This window comes from Protopterus annectens, chromosome 8.part0 (assembly GCF_019279795.1).
Source record: "Protopterus annectens isolate FY-2018-M chromosome 8.part0, PAN1.0, whole genome shotgun sequence".
Taxonomy (NCBI): Eukaryota; Metazoa; Chordata; order Ceratodontiformes; family Protopteridae; genus Protopterus; species Protopterus annectens.
In genome coordinates, this window is record NC_056741.1 from 706,515,569 (window position 1) to 706,538,132 (window position 22,564).

At 36.5% G+C, this 22,564-nt stretch overlaps 1 protein-coding gene across 2 annotated transcripts in view; it reads right to left on the reverse strand.

Annotated features, from left to right (window-relative positions):
• Window positions 1-2,548: 2,548 nt before the first annotated feature.
• Window positions 2,549-22,564, reverse strand: part of SYT11 (synaptotagmin 11) — a 369,439-nt gene continuing 349,423 nt past the window's right edge. For both annotated transcript variants that reach the window (XM_044080157.1, XM_044080156.1), the window contains exon 4: window positions 2,549-12,643. In XM_044080157.1, the coding sequence (XP_043936092.1) occupies window positions 12,333-12,643 (311 nt within the window). In that variant the 3' untranslated portion in view covers window positions 2,549-12,332. The remainder of the gene's footprint in view (window positions 12,644-22,564) is intronic.

Below are 22,564 nucleotides of genomic sequence, written 5' to 3' on the forward strand. Positions count from 1 at the left end.
AGGAGCAACCATCCCCACACTGACTGCGATCTCTGTGTGCACTTAAGGGAAATTGTACTTTACTGTAGGCATTAGTTATCCTTTCCTCTTCTAGGAGATGACCTCCCTGGCGTTAGTGTTGAGGATTGAGGCTCCTTGATTGCTGGGCCAGGACACGGTCGTCACACAGGCTTTGAACAAATAAATGTAATTTCCTTGCAAAATCATAACATAAAGCAATATCCATCTATTCAATAAGAATAGAACCTAAAAAATACATTGATTGCAATTTTATTTTACATTAAATAGTGTGTTATCAGGTGCAACTTAGAAAATGTGAGCATAAAGTACTAAATCTGCTTCAGAATGAGAAATGATAGAAGATAATGTCAGATTCTTGTTCTTAAAAAGGTAGTACAATACTTTAAATTACAAATGCAACTTTAAGATAAAATTCATCTTAAGCAGACAAATGCATAAATTATTAAGTATGTGCTTATTGTGTAATATATTTAAGACAAGTATTGAGACACTTTCTCCATATGAAAACATCTTCATAAACTTGGATTTTAGAAAATAATTTCTTTGAGGACATCCTTATGAAGAAGTGTAGTTTCTATGAAAAGAAGAGACAGCTAGAAAGCAGTGTTCCTGATGCTGGCCATTCAGTGTTCCATTACCTTTCCAAAATTTAGTAACTTTTTCTGTATGGAAATTAAAAACGGACTCTCCTGCGAAAGAAGTATCTAAAAACTATGACTGGACACCCACAGGGAGATTTTCCTTAGGCAAACCAAGCATGTCTTCTTAAAAGGATCCTTATCATGGCTGCACTAGATGTTGCATCAACATCATTAAAAAGTTTGCAAGCAAATAAATTTGCATGTTTTGATATTGGCTGCAAGCCAAGCTCTTCTTTCACTTTAGAAACAAAGCATTAATTATTTTCAGAATCTTGTTTTTAAAGAGAATTTTGATAAAACAGCATGTGTGCTGGACAGTTATGAGCTCTTACTACTAATGTATTATATGTTGGCATCTTTTCTCAGGCCTTTCTAACAACCTATCTACTCTAATGAAAAGTAAGAAACTTTGAGGCATTTCGGAATGCTGGGTGCTTCAGGTGGTATCAGTAAGATCAAAGTTCCAGGATCTGTCTTCAAGTTATAATATAAAAGGTGAGATTATCTTTATAGGCTTTATACTAAAGGTGTTAACATCTGTGAGATAGTTGTTGACGGTCAGATTGTTTAGAATTTCTCTTCCATAAATCCTGAAAATTATTAAAAATACAAGGCATTGTTTTGAAGGACGTTTATGTAATTCTGGCAATCTTCTCTTAAGAGATTAAATTTAGCATGCTGGCTAGTCAAACATATCAGTAATAATGTTAGTGGTTCTATTCTACTGACTATGTTGTGAAAGCAAAGCCTGATGACTGAGAAGTACCCTTTTGGTCAGATAATTTATATGGAAAAGAAAAACTCTAATTTCATCTTCCACTGAAAAAGAAGATGAAAATGGACTAATTTCTTAATTTTTGGAATCTTAGTAGGTATAAAAAGAGGTGAGATCTGATTTAGTCCAACTTTGGACCTACATCAGTCCATGTTAGGTATCTTGCTAGGTGCCTGAAGCCTTTCCCACAAAGTAGAGATGATTTCTTCAAGAAGTTAAATCTACATCAGGTTTTCTCCTCATCAAAATGATGCATTGTTGTGTTCCATCCCTACATATTCCTCAACCATGAAAACCTATGAGTCTTGTTTCCAAAATTCTCCTCCTTAAGCCTGCAACTCAAAATCCAGAATTTCCAGTATGATCTCTGTTATGAATGACTTCTATGCTTTGATCAGTACTGACTCAAGTTACCTGTTTCAATTTTAACTTTGGTACAATTTCTAGTAAAGGCTTCCTGGGCACTCTAAGCACCAACTTATTTTCCCTGTCATTGACAGCTAGCTGAATAGATAAGATGTGCCATCCTTGTGTGATGAATGTTAAGATACAGATGAACATCTGCACAAATTTAATAAATGTCATTCTGTCAGCATTACAACAGCGCATTGTCATGCTGTAGCTGTGACACCTGCTACCATTTACACACTTCTATAATTTGTAGATTTCACTTCCAGATGCCACCAGGTGTCTCTACACTGTTACCTGCATTATTTTTCATTCATTATCAATTATAATTACTTACATCCTCAATCTCAGTGATATTTAGTTTTTCCCAAAGAATTTCTTAGAACTGCCACCAGGCTACTCTATGCGGATGCATTTTTCACCTCTATACAGCTTTGTAATTTGCTACCATTTATACCATTTATACATACCTGATACTGCATTTAAAACACTTAATTCCCAAGCAGCAGCTCTATGGGTCTCTATGCTTCAACTCATCATAGTTCATTTTGTATAGCAGTGTTTCGTACACATTGCTTTTCCGTTTCTGTAACCATCACAGTTTTTTCATCTTGAAGGTTTCATATCTGTTGTGTTGTGCTGGGACACAGTTGTACTGTATAAAGTTATGAAACAAATTACACAATAAAAATGCCCCTGTAAATGTTTGTGGTACCCATCTTTATTTTTCACGTCCAATGTGTGTTAACAAATTCAACATACAAGATAGCAACAGTATTATAATATATTAGCATAGACGTTTATGGCATTAGGCAGCTTTACACATCTCAGTTTTTGACATGAAGTGTTTTTTTTTAATTTTTTTGCCTTTTTCATATTAGTGCCCCAGCTCAGTTTACATTATTAGAATATAATATCAAACAAAAGGTTCAACACTTTACAGGAGATTCTGCCATCTGGGCCATGTATTAACCGGATGAACTGAAGGAACTGAAGCCAAGATATACAGCAACATTAAGTGAAAGTAGTGGTTAGCCAAGCTAATCAATTTACCTCACCATGCAAGAGAATGTATGTGTGATAATCCCTGGTGTACATGTTTGTTGTGTTTTTCACTGTAGACTCATTACACAGCAACATACAAATTTATGTACTATATCTATGTAAGTCCCAGTGTGAATACATTAAACTGCATAGGGCAGTCAGCCACTGGATTGCAGGACAGTACTTCAGCTGCAGGCATTTGGGAGCCAAACATTTAAAAAGAGCTGTAGGGATCCCCCCCCCCCCCCACATACATTCAACAATGTGCATAATAGGTCCAAGGCAGTTAAGACCTTTGAATGTTTCAGTTCAGGTCAGTGCTGGTTCAAGGCTGAGGAATAGATAACAGGACAGATTCTTACCATAAAGTGTGTACTATGTAAACACTTTGTATGCATTTTCTCAATTCAAGAACAGTCGTACCACACAATGCTTGTGCTGTTTATTCACTCAGAAAGCATACACTAAGTGTACAAATAGTGCACTCTTCGTGGCCACCTTTATGAATCCGGGCTAATGTGTTTCACAGAAGCAGGACAAAGAAGTAAGCAGGCAGCATTGCCCATACTACTGTGAATCAGCTACTCACATTTATTTAAAAATAAATATTATTATGATTATGCATTACTTTCATTAAATTTCCGCAGTGTAAAAATAAAATGTACCCACGGGGGTCAGATAGCCATTATTATTCAGTGCATTCAAAAACTCAGGGCTAACTCCTTTTTTTGCTTAGCTGCTTTTAGTGTGCTCATTTTATTTGGTTAAATAGCAGGAATGCTTGATACAGCAGTACAATATGAACAAAATGAAATGCTGACAGTACTGTAAAGGAAGTAACAGCAGACAGAAGACTTGCAAGATGTAGAAATGCAAAGAGATGTAGCAGTCTAGCAGTTAAGTAGAAGGCATAACTGTGCAAAGAGGAAATTAGTATAACCAGAACAGTGAATTATTAATTTGGCGAATGTGATTGATGGTATATTAGTCACATTTAATTTAGAACAAGGCATGTGTAAATGTGTTTCTAAATGAAGAAACAATTGCTAATGATGAGTTGAATATTTAACTGTAGCTAATAGTGCAGGAAGTGTTGCAGGCTACAGCAGAGATGAAACACCAGGCTAGTAAAAACACTATCCTTACAATCCGCATGCCCACACACAGGTTTCTGTAAGTGACCCACAAATTAGCATCACATTTACTGCTGTCTGCTTGATGATGAACAGCATTTTCTTTGTGGATATGAGGCTTACTCCATTCACTGAGGTACCATCAAATACATTTCTACTGCTTCACCTCTGTATTACTCCTTGACAAGGACTGCTACCATGATATTCATCTGGTTGCCAGAAAGGAAATATTGGTAGATAAAGAAAACTTATATGGCATAGCGGTCAGCAGCATTCAGGGTAATAGATGAGGTTTATCTATTTCATCTAGACCAGTTTTCATGAATGGCTGAATAGGGGAGTATTTTTAAGTACATGCTATAAGTTTGCTAGAAACTGATGATTTGTATTTCACAACAGATTAAACAATGCTGCAGACAGATGTATCCAGCCACCCACATTGTTTTGAGAAACAAGCAACTGATTGTTGGGCTATTTCACTCAATTGATGAATTCATGGATTGAGAATTGTTAAAGCAGCTAGATCTGTGCTCTCATTTCAAATCTTACACCCACCCCATTCCACTCACACATTCACCTTCAGGCTATGAACACATGTGGCTATAAACACAAGATGAGTTTTACCATTCAGTTTCCATGCCATATTGGTTTGCTGTTACTAAACACAGAGCACAGTGATTCTAATGCCATCATCATGCTCTAATTGCTGAGCAGTGGGGCAAAATAATCACCATGGTGGCTTTGTGTTCTCTTATGCAACTTCATCTCCCATGTACTGCTCTTGTCCCCAACCCAGTGCCGCATAAGATTAGAAGTCCTATGGAAATGAAAGAGATTAGCTGAATTTTCAATTGATGTAAATGCCATTCCTTGATTAACAGCTGGGACTACATCCACTGTAAATGAGCACTTTTCATCCAGAGCCACTTTCCCTCTAGAGACAGCAGTGTTCTTCCATATGTTAGAGGCCATCATAGCTGTCTACCATGTCACATATTTTAAATGTGCATTATAGCATCACTGAACTCTTGCTCTGCATATTACAAAGCAGATCCTGCAGATTTAATTAATAAAACCTGAACAATTAAATATCAACTGGGGTAGATTATGCCCAAAAACATTTCAGTAGAATTAAAACATACTTTAAAAAGGTCTGATTCTGAAGCACAATCTGAAAACATTAAAAGTATCATAAACTGAAAAGACTTATTATTTATGCCAAAATCTTAGAATAGTTTATGAAATCATATTATAGAGTCCAGCTCCAGTTCAACCACTGACTCAACCATTCCTATAAATTGAGATATTTAATTTTCTATTTCAAAATAAATGAAACAGGCAACAACAACAAATTAGGGTGCGGAACTGGCTTAATAGTTAAGGTCTTTACCTCACAGATTCAAGATATAGGGTTTGATTCTGACCTCTGGTTACTAGCTATGCTTGTAATAGTCTGCATACTGACAGCCTAGTACTTGCCTATAAATTAATTCCATGCAGCCTTCAAGAAAGCATCAGTCTAGCAACACTGATGTTAAAGACTCTGCACAGATAGAAAACAAAGGTATGGCTTAAGGACATTTATATGTGATGCCTAGCCTTTGACTATTTTTAAAAATCTCTGCCATGGAAAAGAAATTGTTCAGCTGTACCTTGGCAATGCACAAAAATACAGTCCATAACAGATAACTAAAGATCATAGCAGCCACACAGATCTGATTTCCATAAAGCCAAATTGACTTTGGATTTCACAGCTTGGATGTTGTCAAAAGACTATTCCCTGGCAATGATCTGTTGTGCTTCCTGGGGGTATAGCTTACCTGGTGCAAATAAATACCTTCACCTTAAAGCATCTCTGTCAGCAGATAGGAATGTTAACATTCTCATCAACACTGCTATTCCTCAGTCATGGATAAAGATATGATCAGGTAGCAGAAAAAAATATGACAGTCAAAAAGAAGACAGTAGCACAAGCTCCATGGTTTCATTGCATAGCACTTTAGCTGCAGTTGAATTCATTGTTAAACCTGAAATGCAGATATTGTCAAAAAGAGAAAGTAATTCTGATTGATTTTATAGCACACCTGTAACTATAGGATGTTTTTGTAAACTGTTTATGGATGCTAGCTTCCTGAATGGAGGAAAGGGTTAAGGTGGCCGGATTCTGAGCATGAAAGGCTAAACTGAGATGCCTCATGTCTAGACATGATCAGGAAACTTGGCAGAAAATTAAAAAAAAAATTCAGCAAGAGAACTGTCTCTCTATACAATAAAGTACTGAAAACATAAGGTGGTAGTCAATGCCAAACTGCTTTAAAAATACACAACACTTCAAGGTGGACCACTTTTGGTTAGGCATATTTCCATACCTTCTAAAAATCTCGGCCTTTTTATATAATTTCAAATAAAAAGTATCCCCTGCGCACTGAAGGTTAAGCATGTAAAAAGATGCCTACTACATTAATTTATGAAGAACAATAAAGCAAGATATCATCCTGGGGCTTTCTTTAATGAATTTCAGGGTTGGCCCATGTATCAGTTTTTGATCAGAGGCTGTCTATTCCAGTCTGATCCTGAATACAGTCTTAGAAACTGCACTCAAATTCTCTCTAGCTTTAACAATAATTTTTTCATACAAACAAAATCCACAGATATAGTACAATATGTACACTGTTCCAGTGAAGCAACACGGAACGCACTCCACCACAGTCCACGTAGGAGTCAAATTTGCATATTTTGTGGCCCAAATTAAGTGAAGTGCTGACTGTAGGAGTTGGTATATGACAGTGAACGTTCTGACTGATTATGTGGTATTCTTTTAAAAAGGCAATGTTACACCAGAAAATGTTGTAAGGAACATGAGGGTTAATGCAAAAAAAAAGGTTTGCATCATTTTCCATGAAGTGGTAAGATTTTAAGGCTAAAATGATATTCTGCTAATCCGCTGTGGTACTCTTTCATTATTTTAGCACTGCCTGTCTATTTCTCCCTAATATGATACTCTTTGGCTAAAGCAGAAAATGCAGAACATGAGGAATTAATGGCTAGGCAGTTGTATTCAGCCTATCCTAACTTTATATTAATGTTATAAAAATATGTTACCAATAGCAAACATATTTAAAGCTTTACCTGATCTGTATTGTGTGGTAAAGTATGATGTCAAATGAAGAATGTGTAATGCATTCTGAAGTGAGTCTCTCATAACATTCCAAACCACAAAACAATGTATAGCTAAATTATGGGATGTGCCAGTTTGTGTATATTAAAATCATGCTTATTACTAATGGGTAAAAGAAAAGAATAACATCTTTCTTTTTGACCAGTTAAGAACATTACTTTGAATGATATAGTGAACTGTAGGGCAAAAAAAACTGGACCTGTAATATTAAACTTCTATTAGTCAGGATTATTGTTTTGATATAATTGTTTCCTGGGACTTAATCAAAAGTAAGATGTCTCAACCAGTCAAGATTCCCTGTTGAATTTTCTATATTACATTATGTAGAGCTATAGTACAACCACAACATTCACAAATCCATAGTATCAGTCCTAATGCCTTAATAATGATGTGAATATACAACTATTTTAAAATCTTCAAATACTCACTAAATACATTTCATTGTTAGCAGTGCTACAGTAACAAATGTCATTGTTTTTGAGGTTGACCTGTACTGCAGCCAACTTGCATGACAACCAATAAGATTAGAAATGACAGTATACCTATAGACCATTGTAGCAGAAGCAGTTCAAGTCAGACATAAACCAAACACAAACATAGTAACATGGCTAATTTAGATTATAAGATACTGCAGACCATTCAGATATCTCATCACCCAACCTCACTTCACAAGCATGTGCTAACAGAAAGGCTGTCCACTTTACATTAATTCAGAGAGAGATTGAGAGAGAGACTTCCAGCTATGTTGTTAAAGTCAGTAATGTATGAGATTCCTGCCAAGCAACAATTCCAAGCTGGTCTTTTCAACTACCCATTGAATACATGTCTATCTCAGTTATTACTACTGTCCAACTATTTTTTATGATTTGAAGATCTTGTCTTTTCAGAAGTTAAGGAATGATTTGCAGGATTTTGTTTCTTTCATTAAATAGCACCGTTCACACAGATTTGGAGATGTAATTAAGTCTTAAATCCAAATACCACCCTATTTTATAACCAAAGAAGTAGCAAGAAAAAGTCAGTCGACCTGTTCTTGGCAAAATAGCTATCCAGCTGGTGAACTGAGACTTTAATCTGGATGCAGAACTCCTCTTCGTCGGAAGTCTGTATGCAAGCAATTAAAAGCGTTTTACTTGATGCAACAGAAATGTTCCAATGGAGGACCGTTCATATTAAGAAGTGTCCAAACAAGCCTCTCTCTTTTTAGAGTGCAGGAAAAAAATTCTGTCAGTGAAATGATTCCCAGACCATCAGGCTATCTATTATTTTCAAAGACCATCAGGATATCTGTTCTTTTCAAACCATTCTGATTTATGGTTTTATTTGCCTGGGCCAAGACCACCGATGCAATTCTGTTCCCCTTTTTTCTGTCACCTGAAGCTTCGTTATTTGCTTTCTATCTAAGCAGATTTCCTATTTTTTTACTATTTTTTGTTGTCAATTTGCTGATCTGTCTTTAGACAAACAGAAATAGCAGTGCTTACCACTGCCGCCATGCACAAATCTTTCAGATTATTAATATGTCTTCAAAGCAACTGTACCGTTGGAAAATGTACCACTTATCCTGAGGCACTGCCTATCTATATCTTGCTGGATGTGGCAGTTCTACCCCTTAGCAGCAGTCTCTGTGTATCTGGACAATTATAAACTTGCAATTTAAAAATAAAATAAAATACAGTGATAGCTAAATAAACAAACAAACAAACAAAGCATCTTCGGGGAATTGCGTTCACGTAATATTCATTTAATGTTAAATAAACAACGTGATCTTTGATAAAATGTCATTCTTCCCTTACCACTATCTTATCTGTAACAATGATTTTCTTCCACTTGTCTCCAGAAAGAAACATCCATCAAATAATACATATCACTATCCCAACCAAGAGTTTTTGATTCATCTTAACACTGCACTTAATGTCACAACCCTCATTGCTTGCCTACAGGGTATTTAAAACACTGCAACAGGCCTTAACATCACAACTCTTTTTTGTTCCCCCTCAGTCTATTTAAAGATTTACATGATAAACTCTACCAGTCCCCACTTGGCATTGAGACTTGCTGGGCATTTCCCTTTGTTTTTACTAGATCTATTAACAGAAGGCAAGACAGGGTGTTACAGTTTCTTGAGACTTTTATAGCCCTAATAATGTAAACTGTTGTAAGGTCAAGTCTATGATTTTCATGATCACGGACATAAAGCATTAGTTCTTAGAAATCAAAATCTGAGACTCACAGAAAGGTTACTTAAGCTTACAAATAACTTCCTTTTGCCTTTGTCTTTGAGGTCATTCCTGCCTTTTTTTGATTTTAAGTATAGATGTGTATTTTGAGAATGTGTTTGCTTGACAAGTGATAATGAAAAATGGTGAAGAAAATTTAGTGTCATTTGTAGTCTCCAAACAAAACTCATTTTATTATATCAGCCTCCTTCCGCTTAACTCCTCCAAACAAATTGTTTCTGCAAAACAAGTGACTGTGTGCTTGCAACACTTTGCTATCCTATCACCCCAGTTCTGTGATGGGAACATTAGCAGAACAAAATTTTTTTCGTTACAAGTAGTTTTCATCTGTTCATACAGTGTGACATGAGTACTATATGCTGCTTTAAAGAACAAAACAAACAAAAAAAAAACAAACACAAAAACGTGGCTGAACTTAAACTCATCTAATATCTTTATCAGATGTAAATGGATATGTAGGTGTAGGTATGGTAATTTTTAACTGTCTTTTTCCTAAAACATTACAAATCTTATTAATCCTATCTCAGTGCTACAATTGCTTTAAAATAAAGCATCCAGCAAATCTGTAGTTGCATGTGGTTACTCCAGCCTCGTGTATGATACAGGAAAATTATGCGAGTTATATGTAGTTTGAGAGGAGAGGGGGTATGTACAAGAAACCTTCCTAAACTGAGAAATCTGATGTTGTTTATGTTCATAGTTCAGTAACAGATTCTAATCAGACAAAGCAGTATCACATGAATTCTTATACTACTAAACATATGCTACGGCAACCAGAAAAGAACAGGTGTTTCTGAGGAGTTGTTTATGGGTGCATCCCAACTGATTTCTGTTTCTAATATTACAAGAGGACAGCTATGAAAGATTTTGATTGTATAACAAGTTTTGTGATACTGATGGGTGAAAGGGATGATCAGCCAGATATAACGCAATTACAGTACTTCAAGGGGAATCACCAGATATAAGGCATTTCAAGGATATCATGTTAAAGCAATAAGTTCAATAAAACAGTAATTACAATGTATCTTAACCTGTAGACATAATGCTGTTACTAACAGATCATTATTTTTAAGTTAAATGCCAGATGCCACTGTCTGCCATGTAGGTGACTCACCCAAATTCATTTCACTACCCTAATAGCCACTTGAGATAACTGAAGGGGCTCATTTAGTACAGAAAAGAAGAATAATGTTTTAATGAGGGGAGGGGGTGATTGACCCAAGGGAATACCTTGTAGTAGGGAATACTTTAATGCATTAAAGTCCAAGAATTCAAGATGGTTGATACAAGGGGGCACTGAAGAACAGAAGTAAGTAGGGAGGAACAGTTACACAGAACTTTGGGAAGAAACAGGAGTGTTCAGTTTTACTTGCATGCCACTATCAACACTTTTGTTCGTTGATAATATGAGCAATAAATTAACCGTCTAAAAGAAAGAGAGAGAGAAAATGTGGTACTCATCCAAAAACATTTTGTGTACACAGGAAGGGGCTACAATGGGATGGAATGGTTTAGCCCAGGCCTATGTTACTTAAGTTTGCAAGTGACACCCAGTTTACAATCGAAGGGAGGGATGATAAAACTATATTCATACAGTATGGTTTAGTTCTGTATTACAGATGCTGTTTATAATTCTTTCATGTTGGGCTTTAAAAGCCTTTCCTACAGTCCCCCCTTGATTTCAGACATTTCCATTTATGCTGCTACACTGAATGCCTGTAGTGGGACAGTATAATCTACAGCATGACTGCTAAAGACAGAGTCTCTACCATCATAGTAAGGTGACCTTTCTCCTGTTTTACATAAAAAATATCCATTTCCCTCCATGCAAATCACATAAAAACTGAGAGAGAGAGATTAACTGTAGTCATCTGTCAATGACATACAAATATACTAAGCAGACTCATACCTAGGACTACAGAATCAAGCATTTCATCCGGTCTCGTAATCTGTTACATACCACTAGAAATCATAATAGATTTGTGTTGGGTTGGCAAGCAAAAATGATTGCAATACAGCAATATACCCACTATCAGTAAATGGACATGTAGAAGCATCTCTGCTTCTTCTTCCTCCTATCTGATGGCAGTAGAGGCATAAAAGATGAGACTAACTGTGTTCTCCCAAATCACTTCCAATGCACATGAGGCTCCACAGTACTGGCTAACAAATATTGCCTGGTACTTCAAGTAGCACCTTGCTTTGCTTAGTCCTATAATCTACTGTACGCTTCATATATGCTTTCTATGATAAATTGTGTTTTACTATTACCTACAATCCCGTCTACCAGCACACTGATTTATGACTGCTTGCTTGGATGCTGTAGGTTGTGATGACAAACAAAAGACTTTGAAAGCAATACCCTTTACCATTTACCATTTACTTAACTTACCTACCATTTTATTTGCTTATTTTACCAGACTTGCAGCAGATGTCTAGATTTCTAAGTCCATTTCCAATGACAGAGGAACAAAAACTGTCTGGTATTTAGCAACAGTGAAACAAAAATCATAGGGACTACAGTTTGCAGCTTCCTTAATGACAAAAAGCCCAGGCTTACAAAAAGCCAGCAAAGAAAATGGGGCATAATTTGCCACTATAGTAACAGTAAAAAAATCCAGATCATGTTGAGCTTGCAGGTTGTAGACATCACATTAATATCCACTTCGTTCAAGCATGCAAAAATGTGAATATGCTGTACATCTTTGTTGTGTGTCATTTTTACTTATTATTTGATAACTGGCAGAATTTTAGTGCCCTGTAAAATCAGATGTCACTAAAGAATCAGCTGGATCTTAAGAAAATGTTATGTTGTTTAAATAAGAGTCAAGTCCAAGAAATAAGTTTGGTTATTACACTTCCATTCCCTGTTTGCCCAGCCCCCACCCCTACCTAATATTCACTCAGGCTGTGCCATTTTGCTATCTGCCGCCTTGGATGTTCACAGACCTCTCGCCAGTGCTCTACTCCACTAGCTGTGATGCTGTGTGCTCCAATGATGAGTCGTCCCACTACTTCATTTTTGGTGGTCCGGTCAAAGTCGATGACCTGGAACTCGATGCTGATATCAGGCAGTAGTTCTGCAGGGATGTCATAAATGAAGGACTCATTGAAGACAGGGTTCAAAGTGCACTTCTTGACATGGGTCTTCTTTTTGGCTATTCGTTTTCTGCCATAATACACATTGACCTTGACATAAGGATCTGTAAAAGATAATGAGAAATACAGACAATAAAACAGTCCCTATAATCTGTGCACAGTACTTCTACAGTCAGATTTGGGCTAAAGCCTTCTACAATATATCACATTTACAAATATCAGTTATTGTGCAGATTATAACACATGTATACTGACCTAACATTATTCTACCCAGCACCCCCAGAAGAAGAGCAATAACTAGATCAGGGTGAAGGGGTAGCTGCCATGGAAGCAAGCTGTTAGAAGGTGTGATCAGCAGGAGAAGAAGGCATGGAAGTGCAGAACCTAAATTCATTTCTGAAGCCAGGAGAACACTGCAGCTTTACAAATGAAGTTATTGCATTTGTGGCAATGACTGAAGTGTTGAAGTGCTTTTTGTGTGGTAAATTGACTGTAGCAAGCAGTTTAATTCAGTTCTTGCAAGAGTTTGCTACAGTTTCAGAGCAGCAGAGCTTTAAAGGGCTTTTTTGTGGTTCTTCAACTGAGTGAGAAGACATTTTCTTTTCCTTTTTTTAACTCTTAAATTGAAAGTTGAGGTTGGAGGTCCCATTCAAGAAACTACACAGGGTGCTAGATATGCTAGCAACAATTATGCTCAGAAGCATAGTAAAGTGGAAACCAGTGACTGAAGAGAAGACACCTGATGCCTTTGTAATCTCTGTGGTCTTCATGTCAATTCACTGAAACCAGGCTTTCATTTTACACACACACATATATATATATATATATATATATATATATATATATATATATATATATATATATATATATGTATACATACATATATATGCATACTGAAGAGGATGCTTTATAATTCCTATAATTACATTGGTATGATTTTAACAAACTCTCTTTTGCTGTTGAAATTACGTAGCTAGCAATAGTTTCTTAAAATATCAGCTCTTTCCTAGTACATATTAACCTGCACACGCTCACATAAACTTGTAAATGTGCAGACATGCATAAGTAAATGTGCACACATGCTCTTGTAAATGTGCACACATGCAGAAGTAAATGTGCACACACCTACTTGTAAATCTGCACACACACACTTGCAAATGTGCACACATGCATATGTAAATGTGCAATATAAATGTGCACACATGAACTTGTAAGTGTACACAATCCACTTCTCCCAATACCAGCTCCAGTGGGTGTCCAAGCCACTCACTGAACTGTGGTCATCTGAGCCATAGTTACAGCTTTATTCCTCTATGTCAACAGAGATAGCCCTGCACTGACTTGTTTTACTAAAATTGTAAATACCACATTCATGCAACTGCCCAAAACTCCCGTGATTGAGTAGTCCTTTTTTTTTGGGAGGGGGAATCAGGGTTTGCATCACTAATCACTAACAGATCTCTAAGGGTCAAACTATCTTAGTGTACTACCCTATCATAGTTATACAAAGGCAACCTACCCATTCAATCACAAATATCTATTTCAAACTCACTGTTAAAATCAGGGATGTAGCAAGTATTTTTGGAAATGCACAGGTTCAGGATTTCTGCACCTCTGCTCCCACTGTAATGAAGTCCAACCTGACACACACACACACACACACACACACACACACACACACACACACACACACACACACACACGCACCACATGACACACACTACTTGACATTTGGTTATACTGTATAGTTATAACACATCATAAGTTCATAAGTAAATTCAGCAAAAGGTGAGATCCCTCCAGATTTGTTGCCTTCATTTGAATCTGTGAATGTTATTCCCTTGTCATCTGATCCACTTCTCCTATATGCACATATGACTACCTAGCATTAGCTACATCCCCGTATTGCCACATTGGCATGCAGCCTTCTCCAGCGAGACTGGTATAATGCGATCTGTTGGTGCTGTCCTACCATAGTGGTGCTACAGCAGTCTCTGAATTGGAAATACATTTCACATTGAGAAAACATGCACTGAACAGCTCTACGAGATCTATAGACTCTATCAAAACACCAGAACAGGTGGAAGATTAGATATAATCTATCTAAACAACTTAACCGTATCCCTCAAATACTTAGTTATTTCCTACTTTCATAAAACAGAACTTCCAATAACCAGTCTTGGTCTAAAATAACCTAAAAAATCTATGCATCTTTGTACTTTATATTCCACCCAACAGTAACTATCATAACTTAGAAAACATATTGTCCTGCATTCTATCCAACATCACACAAGAAACTATCATACTTGGTGACATCAGTATAGACTGCCACCTGTTAACTAATTTTCCCTGTGTCCTACTTTCAGTTTATATAATTATAAAGCACTTATCATTACCTGAGGTAGTACTCAATAAAATCTCAAAGAGTCTGCACTTTACTAGATACTAACCAGTAGTCAAAAAAGTATCCCAAGCAGGCATACTATCGGATATCTTAATTTAAGTGATCACCCAAATAACTATGCCTTCCAACAAACCAACAAATACAACAAAAGCACTATCATCATTACAGTAAGAAATGTTAGGAACTTTAATGAAGAAATCTTAATTTCTACTCTGAAAAAAACATGTCTGTGACAACCTAAAACCTGTACCACTACTTAATAAGGCCACGTTTATGTCTGCCTTTCTCAATACTCTTAGTCATCAGGATCCCATCAGAAGAAAATGGGTAAAGTCAGTTCTAGTTCCATGCTTGACCCAACCCACCAAACAACTCATGTACAAAAGAAACAATGCATGGTGCAAATGACAAGCCCACAAAGAATATCAAAACTACCAAAGCTATAAGCATGTATGTAAACTTACAAAAGTAAAAAGTAAACTTACAAAAGTTAAAAAAGAACTTCTGTTATGACTTTCTAGAAACCTACAAGAACAGTCCAAAATCCTTTTGGACCACAAAAAACAGCCTTCTACATCCTAGAAAACCCTCCAACTAAAATGTAATGCTGCTTAAAAATTCAAGAACACATTTTAAATACAATAACAACCTTGTTCAAAACCCAATAACCAGACAATACCTCCAACTGTTGCAGTCTTCAAACATACAGCTCTTTCTCCTTCAAACCAATACACACTGCCCCAATAAAAAAATACTCCTGAAGCTAAAACCAAATACTCTGGCCTCAGAAAATCTTCCATGTGAATATATTAAAATCATCACTGATAGTCCGGTATACCGAATCTCCATCATGATTAAGAGATCATTTAATGAGTTCTACATCCATTACCTTTGGAAACAATCATACTTCCTGTCACTACAGGCCCATAGCAATTTTTCTACACCTATCAAAAATCCTTAAAAATATATTAACAACCACCTTCTACACTACTTTAATGACAACAACTTTCTATCTTTCTTTTAAATTAAGTTCACTCAAACCACAGTGCCACTTCTGCTCTAGTTTCCTTCCTTAGTACCATAGTAATGCATAAGAACAATGGTAATGTAGTTTCCTCAGGCTACCTAAATCTGTCCAAAGCTTCTGACACTGTCTCACATCTTGTGGTGCTAGACAAACTTGATACAATTGGGCTATCCACAAACTCACTCTTATGGTTCAACAGCTACTATATAGCAAGCTTCAAAGTGTTAAATGGCAAAATTCCCACTCCGGTTTTCTATAAGTAGCCCCTGGGATTCCTCAAGAGTATATTTTAGGACCACTGCTTCTGTATCTCTTCATAAATGAGCTAACCTCCACCACCAGTAAAGCCACTTTAATACAATGCACCAATGACACTACCCTCCTCTATTCTGCAGACAACTTATTGAAGCTCTGAATCATCATTCAAGATGAGTTCTCCTTTACTGAAGCAAAGCTAGACCACTCTAAACTTTTGCTCAACCTTAAAAAGACCAAACTCTTGTTCTTCACCTTCAAGCAAAACTCTGCACACAAATAAGCCTTCTCAATCACCTTATTCACTAATACCAACACTGATGTAGTCCCCCGCACTACACCGCACTATACTACTAGCAACCAGTAATAACAATATAAAATTTGATCTCCATTTCATAAGAGGTGTCAACAAAACTAACAAGAAACTAAGACTCCAGGTCTGCTTACAGAATTAAACATTTCCACTCTGAGCTCAGCTAAAGTCAAAGGTATGGCCATAACCATAAAAGGACACAACTCATCATGTGCATCACTTTACTCAAATTATGTCATAAAGTTATACAACAGAAGTCCCCTAATCTCAGACTTGTCAGCAATTCTATGAAATCATACCACCTAGACTGTCAAATATGTAATTGCCCTTCCTTCCCTTGTTAACTTTCTTCTCCCCTCAATCTAAATATTGCTGCAAGGGCTACTTTTTACTCTATTATTTCAATAATTTTCTTCATAATTTGTACTAAACCCATGGGTATTCATTACTGTGATTTGTATTTTTTGGATTTATATTTCCACCCTTAGAAGTTTTAATTTCCCATATGCATTGTAACATTTATTGGATTTGTTTCTGAATGCTCTGTATTCCTGTGTCTCATATTCAAAATGCAACACATGCCTTTTCTAAATGTGGAGGTTTTACGCTTGGTCCACTGTTGAACGGGAGTTACGCCCACTCAGACTCTACTAGTTAACAACTGTAAATAGAAAAAAAAAAAATGTTTACTGACAAAATATTTTTATAAATAATGTCCCTTATTTTATAAAATGTTTTCTGCTAATGTGTTTGAACATCAAAAAAATGTTTAGCTTAAAAAGTTTGACTGCCATTAAATGTTTTTATAAATAATATACTTTATTTTACAGATTGTGTTCTGTTAATAATATAGCACCACACATCCTTGATTCACACTGCTTACATTCTCAAACAAGAAATGGATGAATTGTTTGAAATGTGTTAATAAAAAGTAATGCTGCTGCTGTTGCAAGATTGGTACAATCTAGGTATAGTGTAAGTGGTCTATGAATTTACTGCTGATTTATAGTGGTGACCCAATCATGGTACAATGCAATTCTTCAGTGCATGTCACACTGAAAGACGGTAATACCATGACAGTATAATGATGCACAAACAAAGCAATACAATACTTGTTTAGAAGTGTTGTAGTCTAGAATTAGAACAAACCTGAAAGCTGATGCACTGTACCACCACCGGAGGATCTGGATGCCACATGTGAAGCATTCTGTAAGTGTCTTGTATTCTGAATACTGCCTGGGTATGTTATACATGTACTTGTTAAAGTGAATCAATGTTGTAAGCAGCTAAGTTGTCACTTAACACGTGACTTTGCTTATTCTTTATTAATTTGTTGAAGCCTTGCATTATATTTCCCACTCTACCCACCTCCACAAGATCCTGCCTAATATCTCTACTACCATCGCTGAGATAAGTGAGAACTCTATGGACCAATCATTCCTGCCCAAGGGTCCCCATTGACCCATTCATACTCTATTTGGGTGTTGAGTGGGTCAGCCAGTAAGTCCAGTGGTGCAGCCTTCCCATGGAGATGTTTCTCCTTAGTGGCTCTCTTCAGCAACATTATGCTACCATGGAGAAGTATGAGTGTCTCCACATGCACTATACCACTCAACTGTCCAGATTTTTGAAGAGTGTCCAGAATGTTACCTCACATTTTTGGTCTGTTCCTCATAAAAAATGTGGTTTTCTGGCAAATCACAGAGGATTGCAATTTGCAATCATTAAATAATGGCATACATTTGAGTTTCAATGTTCATACCCTTCAGAAAATGCATGCTAACACAAATCCTGTTATTTCAGCAACTGTCTAAGTTGATAAGAGCAATACTTAACATCTGTCCTTATTTTTGGGCCTTTGTCCTCTCATTATTTTAAGCTTTGTCCAGATTTTTTTGAGCTAAGAGGTTGAGAGGTATGATTCATTCACAGTAGTCCCAAGCTGATCTGTGCACACTTCTGCACTGCTTATATCAGCATATGTATCCCAGACTCATATCACATCACTCAGTGCTCCTGATAAGTGTCACTTAAGTGAGACAGCAGCATGTACATACTAGGTTTATATCAAATCACTCAGACCTCCTGATAGGTGTCACTTAAGTGAGACAGCAGCATCTGCGTACTAGGTTCATATCACATCACTCAGTGCTCCTGATAAGTGTCACCTGAGTGACACAACAGTATGCGCATGCTAGGTTCATATCACATCACTCCATGCTCCTGATAGGTGTCACCTAAGTGACACAGCAGCATATGCATGCTAGCTTCATATCACATTACTCAGTGCTCCTGTTAGGTGTCACCTAAGTGACACAGCACAGGTCAAGACAACAGCTGTGCCGGACTCCTATCCAGTATAAATGAAAATATAACTTTAAAGTATCCTTTATACAACAGGGAAATTTCCATCTTTTGAGCATACAGCTTTTCATTCTTCAATGAAGAACAATTTTGACTGTTTTTTGTGAATTTTAAATCTGCACTTAGGTGTCATAAAGGTTCTCCCGTTCGATTCTTGGCTTGGCTTGGGAGTGCCTTCTGTGTGGAGTCTGCATGTCCTCCCCGCGGTTGGGTAGCGTACGAAAGACATGTGTGTGTAAATGGGCATGCCTTCGTTGAAGGTTGGGCATTGAGCTGGCACCTCTGCGTTTCATAAAAATCTACTGCCAATCATTAGTGGACCAGAGTTCCGCTGTTGCGACCCCTTACCGGGAAAAAGCTGAAAGACAAACAACAACTTAGGTGTCATTTGTTCGCTTGCTTTTATTCTGAGAAAGTATCTGATCAAGTGTGAGATGAAAGTGCTCGTTTTTTACAATAAATTCTCTATTGTTTTAAGGAGCTTGTTTTTGTTTATTTATTCTTCTGTTACTCTGGTTGCCAGTTGTTCCGTTTATTATTTCATTTATATAAATATATTGCTATGTGCAGAGTAAAATTTAGAAATGCCTTCCTTTGTTGTCAACTTGCTGATTGTTAGCATGTGTTAATTTGAACTTGCTGTAGTGACCTAGATGGCAATTATCACACTAAGCAGATACATTTCATGGATTCTGGTTAATTTCTGTATCAAATCCAAGAGTGAGTTAGGTACTATAAGTACAGATATGTTTTCAATTCAGTGCCTGCCTTCTCCCAGAGTTCAGCATGACATGACAAATGCCATCTTGCACTTATTTACTAAATATATGAAAAACACAGCAGAAACTGTTAAGTCAGATTAGTGGCTGTATCAGGATTAAGGCTTCTTAAGACTGCAGTCTCTGTGGCAATCATTACCCTTTATATTTAATGCAATTACTTTTTCCAATGAAGCTCAAGACATTGCATTTCTTTTTCAAAGCTGAATGGCAAGAACAGAACATCTGAACTACTAAATATTGTATGATGAGGCATTCAGAATTCATTCTGTAACCAAAGATGGAATCCTATTAGAATTTGTGTGCCAAGTGGGCTCGGAGTTTTATCTATAAAGTATGCTAAGCTTTTATTCTATGTCACAGAAAGGACAACTTTTTTAAAGATGAATATCTCTATATTCACGTTTCCTACCTTATTTAACAACTTTTTTACATAGCCACCTTATAGTACAGAATATTTTTACATAAATTGGATATGCATTGATAATCTCAGTTTAGCATTATCACGTGAACTCTAAAAGCAATGCTCAGCCCTAACCAGAGAAATGCTACAGTGCTATCATATGCATATATAAAAACACGGTGAAATTTATGCATGCTTACTTACTGTGTATGGTTCTGGTAAAAAAATATGTGGGTGTTCACATTTAAATTTTCTCATGATTATGTAAAGCACAGAGTAGCACAATCTCTGTTCCCTTTTACAATAAAAGGTTAACATAGATTTGAGTTCCGCTGTGGTGACCCCTAACCGGGAAAAGTCGAAAAGACACAACAACAACTGACTTTTACAAGGCAAATATGAGCTACTGAATGTTATTTCTGCTTTAATTTTATTCATTCAGATTATTCACTATCTACCAGTACATATCTTGCTCTCATTTGCATTCTGCCTTTACTGATTTATTTATTTATTTGCTTGTTTGTTTGTTTGTTTGTTTGACATTTGTTTACCGAGAAAATCCAACTGGGTATGAGCACATTTTCAGCGGAGGCCCAGGGAGAAAAGCTCCACCGTACAATTAAAACATTATTACAAATCAACATTGGTTACAAAGACTAAGACAATCACACAGGAGTACAGTTTGTGGACACAATAAAAGGAGAAAATAAGCAAATATGAAGCAAGCAATAAAGCTGAGCATACATTACACAGAATATAGAAGAGAGTTCCTAATATATATATTACTTAATGCATGAAAAAATATATATATATATATATTACTGGATAAGTAATAAGTTGTATAAACAATATACACTTTCTGGCAAGATACCTTGGTAGCAAATTTCAGTCATAATTTCTGGGACAGATAAAGGTTAGTGTAAGAACAGAGAGAAGGAAAATTAGAAGATTAAGGAATTATAGAAAGGTTAGGCTACAAAGTAGGTAATGCAGGAAGGGAAGTAGGCTAGATCAAGAAAAAGTCCGTTAAGGCTGGGGAGAAGGGAATGGAAAAGAGTACTAAGATGGCGTGGAGCATGGGCAGATCCAATTACTGGTTAGGTGTTCTTTCAGCCTAGACTTGAAGGAATAGTAGTGGGGTATAAGTCTGATTGATTCTGGAATGCTATTCCATGATTTGGCAACACAGTGAGAGTACAGACTAACACTGCTAGATCGTTGAGGTTTGTACATAGATAGTAGATACTTGTAAGAAGAGCATAGGTCACGGGATGGAATAAAGTGTTGAAGTAGTGATGATGTAGTTTTTGAAAATGAGGAGTTGTACAGTATTTTGTGTGTTAGTTGATTAAAGGTGAGAAGGTGGGGTAGTTTGAGGCAATTTTGGGACTTGAGAGCACAGCAGTGGTGAGAGTAATTGGCTTGGCCTGGGGCAAATTTAGTTATTTTATTATAACATTGGCTAAGTTTTGCTTTGAGGGAAAAGTGATTAGAATAGGGGAAGCATATAGAAGGGAGGGTAAGAGATAAGTGGTGGCAAGGTTTACTCCTGCGGAGTTGGAGATGAATTTCTTACCCCTATATATCATGCCCAACATCTTATTTTTTTTTTTTTTTTTTATGCTGTTGCTGATATGCAGGTCAAACTTAAGACTGTTGTCAACAGTTATACCCAACAGTTTTGTGTATGAAACCACATCAACTGAAGTATTGTTCAGATAAGTAATAGCAAAGTTAGAAGTACCTGGACAAAATTGTTTTGGTAAAAGTAGTAGAAGTTTAGCTTTTGAGGGGTTATGTAGTAGATGGCTGTTGGTGAGCCAAGACTCAATGGAACTGAATGCTTCTTGAGTTAAGCTCTATAGGTGACAAAGGTTAATGATGGAGCAGATCAATGTAGTCATCGACATATTGAATTAGAGTGGCTTGTTGGTGGCAGTATTAAGCCGGTTGATAAAAACGTTGAAGAGGAATGGACCTAGTACTGAGCCTTGGGGTACCCCAGTGCTGACTGATAAGTAAGGAGAGAAGTTAGAATTCCATTTGACAGACTGACATCTGTTATCACTGGAAATGGACATCATTTAATGCAAGGACTATCTGACTCTTTCTCATATCACACTGACCATTATAACCAAGATTTTTAATCAAAGATTTATAATAAGTCATGTGCATCTAATTCTTAACTACAAAAAAAAAAAACTTAAAACCACTATTCTTAACTACAAAAAAAAAACTTAAAGCCATGTTATTTGGAATCTAGCAAAATATATATGTGCACCACATGACTGGGAAATCCAAATCAGTTATGCCCATTCTGCTAGCAAATTCAGCGATGTAGGATATGGCTGGACCAAATATAAATGACAAATGGAAAAAAAAAATCTTAGCGTGGAAAATTTCTCATTTCTTGACCTCAGAAGGTAGAGCAGCAACTGAAACAAGGGTTTTACTTGCACAGTCTATAAACAAGGGTTTTA